Here is a 12,296-nt window from a genome sequence, read left to right as displayed (position 1 = left end):
CAGCAAATTACCTTTTAAATAAAGTGCCCCAAAAGAAGCAAGATAAAAGTCCATATGAGTTATGGAAAGGTAGAAGTTCTTCTTATCAATACTTGCGAGTGTGGGGTGTCTTGCTAAGGTAGCAGTACCCACTCCAAAGAAAGTAAAGACATGACCAAAAACTGTTGATTTCATTTTCATTGGATATGCTCAAAACAGTAGCGCTTATCGTTTTCTTGTACATGAATATCAAATACCTCATATTCACAAGAATACGATTATGGAATCAAGAAATGCTTCGTTCTTTGAACACATGTTTCCATGCAAATCTAAGGAAGAACCAAGTCCATCCAAAATATTATATGAAACAATTGATGAAGAACAAGAGCTTGATCAAGACATTGAACCTAGACGTAGCAAGAGAACTAGGACTGAGAAATCATTTAGTCCGGATTTCATCACTTTCATGATGGAAAGTGAACCTCAAAGCTTCAAGGAAGCAATGAGTTCATCTGAGGGACCTCTATGGAAAGAGGCTATAAATTCCGAAATGGAATCCATTTTACAAAACCATACGTGGGAATTAGTAAATCTTCCTCCGGGAAGCAAACCACTAGGCTGTAAATGGGTTTTCAAAAGGAAAATGAAATCAGATGGAACCATAGATAAGTATAAAGGCAGATTGGTAATTAAAGGTTACCATCAACGAGAAGGGCTTGATTACTTTGACACATATTCTCCTGTATCGAGAATAACCTCTATTCGTGTGATACTTGCGATTGCCGCCTTGCGGAATTTGAAGTACACCAAATGGATGTAAAGACAGCTTTTCTAAATGGACTTAGAAGAGGAAATTTATATGGAACAACCTGAGGATTTTCTGTGACTGGGCAAGAAAATAAGGTTTGTAAACTGGTGAAGTCTCTGTATGCCTTAAAACAAGCACCAAAACAATGGCACGAAAAATTTGATAAGGCCATGTTGGAAAGTGGATTTAAATTCAGTGATTGAGACAAATGTGTATACATAAAAACCACTGAAAATGGATATGTCATTTTATGTCTTTACGTAGATGACATACTTATCATTGGTAGTAATGATAAGATGATCAAATCCACCAAGAAGTTATTGAACTCAAGATTTGACATGAAAGATTTGGGCTTAACCGATGTAATCCTTGGAATTAAAATCCATAGAACATCAGAAGGGCTAGTCCTAAGTCAGTCACATTATGTTGACAAAATACTTGAAAAGTTCAATAATGATGACTCTGCATTGGCTAGAACCCCGATAGATACCAGTCAACATCTATCAAAGAATCGAGGTGAGAGTATGTCTCAATTAGAATACTCTCGAGTCATTGAAAGTCTGATGTACTTAATGAGTTGTACAAGACCAGACATAGCCTATGCAGTAAGCAAATTGAGTAGATTCACGAGTAATCCAAGAGTTGAACACTGGAAAGCAATTATCAGATTGCTAAGATACTTAAGATACACTCGTGATCATGGGCTGCACTATACCAAATATCCTGCTGTTATTGAAGGATACAGTGATGCAAATTGGATATCTGATATGAAAGACTCAAAATCTACAAGTGGATTTATATTCACTATAGAAAGTGCAGCAATTGCGTGGAAATCTTCTAAACAAACTGTAATAGCCAGATCCACAATGAAATCTGAGTTTATAGCTCTTGACAAGTGTGCTGAAGAGGCTGAATGGCTACGTCACTTCTTAGAAGATGTTCCAGTATGGGAAAAACCAGTGCCGGCTATATGCATACATTGTGATAGCCAATCTGCGATTGGAAGGGCACATAATAAAATGTATAATGGTAAGTCTAGGCATATACGTCGTAGACATAATATCATTAGACAACTACTCTCAACTGGAGTTATCTCTGTTGACTATGTAAAGTCAAATGATAATATAGCGGATCCACTGACCAAGGGGTTAAACAGAGAGTTAGTTGCGAAATCGTCAAGGGGAATGGGGCTCAAGCCTATAGAATAAATTGGTGCGAAGGAAAACCCAACCTACGCTGACTGGAGATCCCAAGAACTAGGTTCAATGGGACAACCTAATCGCACTAATTTGGAGAAGCACTGTGGGGGTTATCCCTAGTCCATTCCTATTATGAAACAGTGAATGTTGAGGATAAGCTTACGGCTTTTAATGATTCTGGTAAAAAGCAATATAGAATCACCTATGTGCGAGAGAAGTGGGGCCGCTTCGAAGGAATTGCAGGGCTCAATTCTAGACCCTCTGGCAGAACCAGACGTGTGTTCATGGCCAAAAAGAACACAATCATGAGAACTAGTATCAGGGAGAGTCTTGTGTGAAGTATATCACCATTCACACAAACGGATGTACAGTTCAAAGACATCACGTCTACTATCAACCAGTGAATTAATATGCTTTCACAAAGGTAGGTTCAAAGGGTAATACCTACCTATCCTATGCAAGACTCAACTGTCGAACTTTATCAGTGGAATCCTTTCGTATAACGTTAAATTCTCATTCATGTGGGGGATTGTTGGATTAAAGGTGGGCTTTTAGGCTTATGGGCTTTCCATGTGAGTGAATGGAAATTTGGAAAGGTGGGTTTGTCGCACATTGGAAAAATGAAGTGGTATAAATAAGTTATATTGTGTTACACTTTATGGAGGTGTAACTATGATTAGTCAAGAGGCTCTCTCTCACGCACACAGGCGCAGGGGGAGTGCAAATCATGGGCCCGATTTGCAGTGAAAAAAGGCTTGACTTGTGTGTAAGCGTACGAGCGTGACCTGGACGCGTCGAATGTCGGACCGATCAAAGCAAAATTTGCCTAGCAGTCTATGCCATCTTTTGTTATTTTTTTCAGTTGAGACCTTTCACATTCCCTTGAGACCTTTCGCATGGCATAACTGTTGGTGCTTCATCTTCCCAACTGTTGGTGCTCCATCTACCATCTTTAAGGTATATTTAAGGCAACATGTGACCTTTCGTATGGATGGTATTGACATGTATAAATAGGGGATGTGCCTAGCCTAGAAAGAGAGACCGAAAAATCCATTTTCTCCTGCTGCTACAGTTCATCTGCTTATTCTGCTACAATAGAAATTCTGCTACAGTGCTTCTGTTCTGCTACAGTGCTTCTGTTCTGCTACAGTACTGCTTGTTATGCTACAGTACTGCTTCTGCTTGTTCTCCTTCTGCTCTGTTCACTGATAAAATTCAGGTACTGATTCTGTTCGCTAGTATAATGATTTGTGCTGCAACTCCACTGGTTTGCCCGTTGTATCCTGGAAAACAGACGTCCGCCGAACCCTCGGAGCACATACCGGAGGGGGCGAATCTCTTTTAAGGAAACTGTACAAGCTACAGGCCTCGGTTTGATTTAATCAAGCATTATACTATTGTTTTCTTCAAGATACTGATTTGCTGGTTTTATACAGTAGTCATACTCTACTGTGAATAGCACGCTTGTTAGGTTTACTGCATATCTGTCCTGTTTTCCATATATTTTGAACAACAATTATTTGATGAGTCAAACCTTCTTTTATCTGCGAAGCCGATTTTAGTCAAACAAATTACTTTTGTGGACCCGAAAATTATTATTTTTTAAAACAATTTTTTGTAAACTTTTATTTTATATTTAATTGTGCCTTAATGGGCCAAATTTAATTAGGATTGATAAGCCCAATTACTTTTAAAACAAGAGTCCTAAAAACTCTAAACTCTAGACTCTTTTATCAACTAAAATACTAAATTATAAAATAAAATCCTAGGCTTCTAAGGACTTACTTTGACCGAAACTTACACACACCACACACATAAATTTTCGAAAATTTCAGGCAAGAATTCAAGGTTGTTCGTCGCCCGTTCGTTCTTCTTCGCAACCCACGCCGACGATTGAATATTCGAGCGTTCTAAATGCAAAGGCACACTTCTAAACTTTCTTTTGCATCATTCAAATCATAATATGCATGATTTACTTTTTTAAGCATTAAAATTATTTAGATCAAAATATGCAACGTTTAAGGGTTTATTTTCGGCGATGGGAAGCTAGGCCAGGGGCTGTGCGCAGGGTTAAGGCCGGTCGAGGGCTGGCTAAATAGGGTTTGGTGCGATCCTAAAGGGCTCCAAGGTTGGCTGGAACGATGGTTCGAAGCTGGTGAAGGCCGAGAGCCATAGGCGCATGCGGGCGAGCGCGGCTTGCGGGAGGCTACGCGTGACTCAGTACTGGTCAGGTGTGGTTCAGTAGAGTCCTAGGAGGATGGCTAAGGGTCGGGAGTCAGAGTGACTAGGTTCTGGTCAAGGGTGGCTCGGTGGAAGAAGGGCTGAGGGCTTGGTTTGGGGGCTGAGGTTCAAAAAGGGCTAAGATAAGAAAGGTGGTTCAACCGTGGTTCATGGGGGTTGGTTCATAACTCACGCGGGTAGTTTATGGATGAAAAGTTTATGTTTAAAATTTGAAGAAAAAATATTAAGTTCTGAATTAATTCGGATTTAAAACGCTTCACGGTTTAGTTATGAAGTAAATAAATCAAAAGACTCGGGTTTACGTTTAAGAAAAATATTAAAAGTCAAATTTAAGCTTATATGATGCTACGAGATAGGCGGAAGTCAATAAAAGTAAGAAAACATGAAATTGGGAAGTTCAAAGTTTCAGGGGTAAATTTGTGATTTTACGTCCCGGGTAGTATAAAAGGTCGGACAGTATCCTGAAGAATCATAATGCACGCTAAATGATATTTTAAAATGATCAAAATGAAAATATGATATTTTTATGATATATGCAAATGCTGTATGATTTTTCCCGAAAAATCATATCTTTACGATTTTTGAAGGATACGATATTGGATCCGATTCAAAAGGACTCGAATTTATTTTGGCAAAGAAAAATTAATGACTACAGTTGTGCAGCCAGCCGGTGGAGAGGAACAATATAGAAATATCACGGTTTCACCAATTTCACAAACGATTCACAAGAAGCTTTCAGCTCAAAATTTGAGGGGCCATGTGAAATTAATTAAAAGAATGTGGTCCAAAGATAAGAGTATGTAGATGGGAACAATTAAGCCCACCTCCAAGCTTATTCGGACAGCTAAATTGTAAGAGAAAATTATTATGTGGCATGTCTTGCATTCATCTTAATTGAATTTGTCTTTTTCCAATTTTTTTTTTTCTTTTTTGATTCGATTTTTATATAGATGCCTGCGGGAGAATATTAATTAATGAATAAAATATAAGATCCTATGTAAAGGTGGTATTTTAATGAACTCCAACATATTAATGGCACAATTAAGTAAGAGGCAAAACGGGTACAAACACTAGAGTAAAGTACTTTTCAATTTGTTGGTTACATTTAATAACTTGTCAATTTTTATTTTTATTTTTTTGTTTTCTTTCAGTAAATTGGATTTTATTTTTTATGTTTTGATTTTTTCTGGCCAAATGCTACTAACATAATATTTTTTTTTTGACGATGATGTTCTCCTACATAGATCCTGCAGGAAGAATAAACATACATTGCACATATATAAATATAAACACAAGAAAAGGGTAAAAACTAAAGGAAAACGACATCAAATGTTTCAAAATGAGAAGAAAAAACTCGTTGTTTCTCTAGATAAATTTTGATGTGCATAATATCTGTTTTAATCTCCTTATATGAACCGTGTAGAAGAGTATCAATGTCCGAATTATTGGATGAAAATCAAACATTGACAAATTATAGGACTAAAGCTCAAACGAGCCAACTTACACGACTAAAATTACAAATTTCTCAGTAAAATGATTAAATGGGCTGACTAAGTTAACTTAGCATGTAATTATGGATTAATAATAATCTAGATTGGTTTTAATCATGGAATCATGGATTGTATTTGGATTGATGGATTTGAAATCCATGCATTTGAATTCATGAAATCTATTTAAATGTATTTTTGTAATTTTATAGAAGTAAGATCATAAACTTCAAATTCATCATTTCTATGTTTATATAGTATTTCATGTTAGTTAAGATGAATTTCAAGTTTACTCAATAATGGATGCATTTGAAAAATATTATACTTTGTGTAATTGATGTAAATAAATAACGTAAAAATTTACGGATTTCATCTATTGTTTCATTGTAGCTATAAAATTATAATTAAAATTCATGTATTTCAAATTTATTCATCCAAATTAAATGTAACCGTAGAGTAATTATTATGATTCCACAAAAAGATATGATAGTTTGAATTCTTGAGTACTCAAATAGGTATAATGAATTTAAATTTTGGATTTTAAATTCTTTCATTTCAAATCATTCAATCCAAACACAAATTGGGTCAGTTCAGAGTTAGAGATTTTAATGGCCAATTCATAAGACATGCGAAAGGAAGATTCATATAGCTGGTTAAAACAAATTTTAGAATAAGATTGAGATAAACATGATAAATAAAGATTATATAAACACACAGAAAATTAGAATTTTGGTATCGTAATTTTGTTTGTTTTGAATTTTAATCATGTAACTTGTCAAGGTTGATTCTCATCCAGTAACTTGAATTATTTTTAGTTTTGGTCTTTTTTTTACCCGAAATCACTAATCCAACGAATATTGTTTATTTGGCATCGATTATCTCTGACATGACTCATATTGCGCAAATAAAGCCCATGTTACATACATTAAACTAAATCTAAGAAAAAATAAAGAGAGAAAAATACACCAAAAAGATACTCAATATTTTAAAATGAGAGGAAAAAACTTTTCAATTTGCTTATGTAGATTTTAATATATGCAACATACGTTGTATTATCATCACATTACTCATGTAGGAGAGCATTGATTCCAAATCAATAATATTAGTCAAATTTAGTGATTTCTGGCAGAAAAAAACCAAAGCAAAAAAGAAAATCCAAAATACCCGATACAAAAATCAAGTTTTGACATGTTAAATAAATAAAATCTAAAACATACCAATTTATAGGACCAAAATCCTAATTTTCTCTTGAGCACACTGATTCTTAAATATTTGGTAAAACATATTAGTAAGTGTTGAAAATTCGAGACCAAAAGTTGTAAATTTCCAAACGAATTTCTTAATTAGTTAATTTAAACAAGAATGGGGAATTAAATGAATCAATTTCACTCTGCAGCAATGAAACTGTACAAAGGGATTCTGACAGATTACTCTATGGGATTTCATTCATTGATAATAGAAACAAATCCAACACATATAATTTGAATCTTTAGCCCACATTTTCAATTTTAAACGAGAAATAAAATAAAATAAATCACCAGTTTACATCCTTCAAATTTTAGTTAGTTTATTAACATTAAAAGATTAATTCTCCACAATTTCAATGACAAATAATCAAATTGAAGAAATTATTGAAAGACACCCAATAAATTAACATAATTTTCAAAAATAAAATTTTCAAAATTATTTTTTTAGAAATTAAATTAAAGTATCCAAATTTCACATGTTCTTACATGCATAGATAATTAATGAAAACTCAACCTTATCCTTGTCTTTCTGAACCATCTTCTCTTCCAGCCACAACCTATTCTCCATCCCACTTCTTGTCCTGAACATGAACACCGCAGATCCCGGCCCCGAATTATAGAACCAGTCGTGAACATCCCACATCAAATCCACCAGCAAACCGTCAAGGAAAATCGTCTGATTCCCCCGAAAATTCCACTGCAATCTCTTCACTCGAATCACCATTTTCTTATCGATGCAAACTGAGAGGACAGGATACTTAAGACCTTCGTTTTCCCCGCTACAACGGATCAAGATATCGTGCGACACGCCGGTCTCGCAGAACTGAGCCTTGGTTGAGTAATGGGTGTTGCCTGAAAAGTGTTCTTGACGTGAGATTAATGAGAATTTCGTTGCGCCGTTTTTTAGCCTTTTCGCCGCACCTTCTTCCGCCACGTCTCCAAGAGCCAGCACTACTTCTGAATCCACCATGATTACTACATAGTATCCCTCAACTGGTTCAGGGCCTGATTGATACTGTGCAGCCGAAAGATCCCACGTAATTTCCACTCTTAAACCCTGTAGTTCGAACGATTTGCTGCCTCTTAACTTTCGGAACAACCTCGAATTCGTGTTGAGCTTGAAGGGGTTTAATGAATCTTCGCCAAAAGTTATGTTGAGGCCTTGAAACAAACTGTTTTTGCACCATGAAACTGTGACTAGAACCTGTTTCTTAGTGGAGAGAACTGTTCTATACAAACAGGTAACATCGTTTTGGATTGAAGGGACTAAATTCAGAGATGGGGAGATACAAGAGTTGTTTGAGTAACTAGAACACGAGGTATCGGAGATTTGTACTGCGTATTCGCTGAAACAAGATGCCATTTCTCTCATTTTTGTGTTGTTTTGGGGGAGAGAAACAAAGCCAAAATCAGTTATTTAGTGAAAAAGTTGTATTTGGGGAAGGAAAGATAGGAGGAAAGGTATTGAAAATCCAGTTCTCTGACAGCCCATGTACTGTATTAAATATGATTCTTTTTCCCAACTCTCAAGCTCTCATCGAATTAGAATTTAAATAATTTTTTTTATTAAAAAAAATTATTATGCATATAATAATTATATAAAAATAAAATATGTATACGGAATCACTCTTTGCAAGTTTTTATCTTTAAATAATTCTAATCTATATTAGTATTTATTAAGCGTGAGACATCATCAATGTTTTTTCCTTGGGTTTAAATTAAAATATTTTATTATTCATTAAAGAAAATTGAAAAATATAATCTTTCATGTTAGCCAAAAGTCCAGCTCGATTCATGTCCATAAATCTGAATCTGTTTATTTTTGTCGATGATAAACTGTTAAAGCTCGAGTTTGTTGAGCTCAAATTGTGGGAAAATTACAATTTTAGTCTCGTAAGTTGGTATGCTTTTTGTTTTAATTATGTAAGTTCTCAATATTTGATTTTCATACAATAACATGAATTTGTTTTGGTTTTGGTATTTTTTTGGTTCGAAACCATAAAACTCATCGAATATTGCTTATCTGTCGATCTTCTATGTAACTGCTATAGTGAGAATAAACCTAGATTATACACATTAAACTAAATATAAAAACACGAGGGGGGAAAAACGACACTCAATATTTAAAAATGTATGAAAAAATATATTTTTTACTAGATAGATTTCAATGTATATAATATATGTTTTATTTTCGCTGTATGAGCCATACAGGAGAACATCGTTGTCAAGTAAGCAATATTTGGTTAATTTAGTATTTTCGAATGAAAAAATGACCAAAACGATTAAAAAAAATCCAATTTATTAGATAAAAATCAAACGTTGATAAGTTACAATACTAAAATCAAAATCAAGCCAAATTACATTACTAAAATTACAATATTCCTCAAATTGTTGCTCCTAAATGTTTTTCCTCGCATAACTCGATCAAGGTAAATTATTGACTAACTCATTTCGACTCGATTCGATTACAACCATATTGATCCCTTTCTCTTGCACTTAGCTTTTCAGAAACGTTACATCATTATTTTATTCAAGACAAAACAACCTCACAAGATTTTCTCTCTTTGTTTCTCGACAACGTGTAGGAGACATTGGAATTTTTAATTAGGGGAAGAAAACTAAGTGGGCGTGGAAAGAACGAAGAATGAATGCATCAATATAATAATGGCAATAATTAAATTTATTTTTAATTATATGTATCTAAGGACTGAGATACTGATTACCTTGGGATCGATGGTTGACTAAAAATATAAGTCAATTGCCACGCATCATGGAAATAATTAATTTCATATTTTATGGTTAGACAAATAAAACTTGTACTTTGGATCTTGAAAATTTGGAATGATAAATTATATATGTAAGATGAAGAAATATTATATATTTTATTTTGTCAACTATATCTTTAAAGTATGGTTGATGTTATATTTAGATTATATAAGAACCTATCATGCGAATTATATGATCCTTAATAAAATGTGATTTATAAAGGAACATATACTGAATAGTTGAGTTAATTTTTAAAATTAGTCTTTAATTATGTTAAAGTACAATTATATCATTTATGTCATTATTGGAACCTTTTAAATTTTGATTATGTGTAGTATATATATACAAATAAAGATTACAACTCGGTAGTCAAATAATTTAATAGAAGCTCAAATCAGCAGAATATAAGAAAGTATAAGCGTCTTTGATGAAACTAGAATTCAGATCCAAGAGACCCTAAAATTTTTGGAATTTTAGCATAGATTTGATTTTATCCTTAAAGGATCGAAATCAATCGTCATCAAATATTTAAGTACAGAGAATGTTTGGAGTATAAAAACAAATTAAATATAGTCGTTTGATATTAGTGTATCAGACATATATTATGACATAACTCTCGATTATTCACTTGATTATTTCTGTCTATAAGAGGAATGTTCTTCAAAGTCAAAAAAAAAATTTCAAGAGCCCAAATGATCATAGCAAGCACACGCTAAATTGTTCATTATGATAATTGATGATCATTTTTATGCTTATAATTTCTTTGCAAGATCCTTCTAACCGAAAGTAAAAAGTATTAATGTTAATTTGTTTAAGTATGTGATATACTAAGACTTTCAGTTAGACAGTATGGTAAGTCCTGCTGAAGTGTGCAATTTCAAAATGCCGTAATTTCAAAATGCTGTAATTGCCAAAATATTTTAGTAAAATCTTTCGGCAAGGAATGTCTAATCCTAACAAGGGGTATCGGAGCATATCAATCTTATCTCTTAACACTAAACTCAAAATGGCCTCGTTCAGTGAGATTATCATATTATCAAAGAGGATTTCGACGACTGAAAATAAGGATGCATGCTCATTTAACGACACAAGATAATGATATGTATTATGTCACCATAGACAGACCAATGAAGATCATGAGAGCAAACACTGTCATTGCCATTTCTGACGGTGTTTCTCATATGATTGAAAAACCAAGAATTGAATGGACTAGTGAAGAAAAGAAAAAAGTCAAATCTGGATAATGTTTCCAAAGACATCTTTTAACATCAGACAAGAATAGTTTTAACAAAATCAAGATGTGCTCCACTGCCAAACTGATACAACTACGTGAAGCAACTACCAAATGAAAGAAAACAAATTTTCTGTTGCTATTTAAAAATTTGATATTATCAAGATGAAAACCAGGGAGTCCATGTCATATTTTGATGAAAGAGTAAGCAACATCATTCTTGAACTTGCTGCTCTTGGCAAAGAAAATGGCAATTGTGAGATAGCATTGAAAGTAATGAGGGGCACTCTCAAGAGAATGAGATGTAAAAATACGCCTATGCGTGAATCTAAAAAGCTTAACAAGCTTGAACTTCATGATCTGTTTGCAGACCTTAAGGCATATGGATTCGAATTTGAAACAAGAACTGATGGTGAATCAACAGCCAAATTGACGAAGGCCCTGGCTGTTATATCCAGTAATCAATTTGTCTAAAAGAGAAGTCAGCCGAGCAGTTAATCAGTGATGCAATGTCATTGTTTGTGAAAAAATTTGACAAGTTTCTAAAAAAGACTCAGGATAATTTCCGAAGTCCAAACAAACGCAATCACTAAAAAAAAAAAAGTCCACTGAGGATGACAATGCATGTTTCAATAATGGGAAAGTCGGACATTTCATACTCAACTGTCCTAAGTCAAATAAGGATGAGAGAAGGCCAACTGACAAAGAATGTCGATCTCATGACAAGAAGAAGAATTCCAGGGATGACAAGAAGTCATTGAGGAAAAGAAGAGACCAAAAGGTACTGGAGGCTGAGGACGGTAAGACCAAGTGGACAGATTCTGATTTTGAATCATCCAAGTCAGAATATTCCACCAATGAGAATGATGGAGATAAGGTGCGATGCCTCATTGCTGATGATAAGCTGGAATCCACCAGTGAAGAGGTATTTGATTTACCTCAACTTATTTTACACGAGATAATCTCATTACTGCACTTCATGACATGGTAAATGAGTACAAGAGACTTTATCAATCATTCGAGGAAGTCAAAGCAAAACAAACAAGCCCAATTGACAGTGATACAAAGCCTAAATGAGAATAGTCAGGCGAAGTGTTATGCCTTAAGGTAGAAATTGCAAAGCTCGAGATGGATAATGAGCGAGTACATATTGAACATCATCAATTGATATCTGAGAATCTAAATTACCTGAGCTAATCAAAATATGTAACAAATCATCAATAAATCTCTAAAAAATGCAGGAGCTACATAATCCATCAGAAGACAAAACTGATCTTGGCTTCATTAGTAATGATAGCAACCTCATCGACAACAGTAATCAATCGAAATTGAATACGC

At 34.2% G+C, this 12,296-nt stretch overlaps 1 protein-coding gene across 1 annotated transcript; it reads right to left on the bottom strand.

The window, feature by feature from the left end:
• Window positions 1–7,379: 7,379 nt before the first annotated feature.
• Window positions 7,380–8,476, bottom strand: LOC142556516 (uncharacterized). The gene has a single exon (XM_075667972.1). It carries the CDS (start codon window positions 8,331–8,333, stop codon window positions 7,434–7,436), a length of 900 nt encoding a protein of 299 aa, XP_075524087.1. The 5' UTR covers window positions 8,334–8,476; the 3' UTR covers window positions 7,380–7,433.
• Window positions 8,477–12,296: the final 3,820 nt, after the last annotated feature.

Source organism: Primulina tabacum, chromosome 9 (assembly GCF_025594145.1).
Source record: "Primulina tabacum isolate GXHZ01 chromosome 9, ASM2559414v2, whole genome shotgun sequence".
NCBI classification, from domain to species: Eukaryota; Viridiplantae; Streptophyta; class Magnoliopsida; order Lamiales; family Gesneriaceae; genus Primulina; species Primulina tabacum.
Note: the sequence above shows the minus strand (reverse complement) of the source record. Positions and strands in the feature narration are given on the sequence as shown.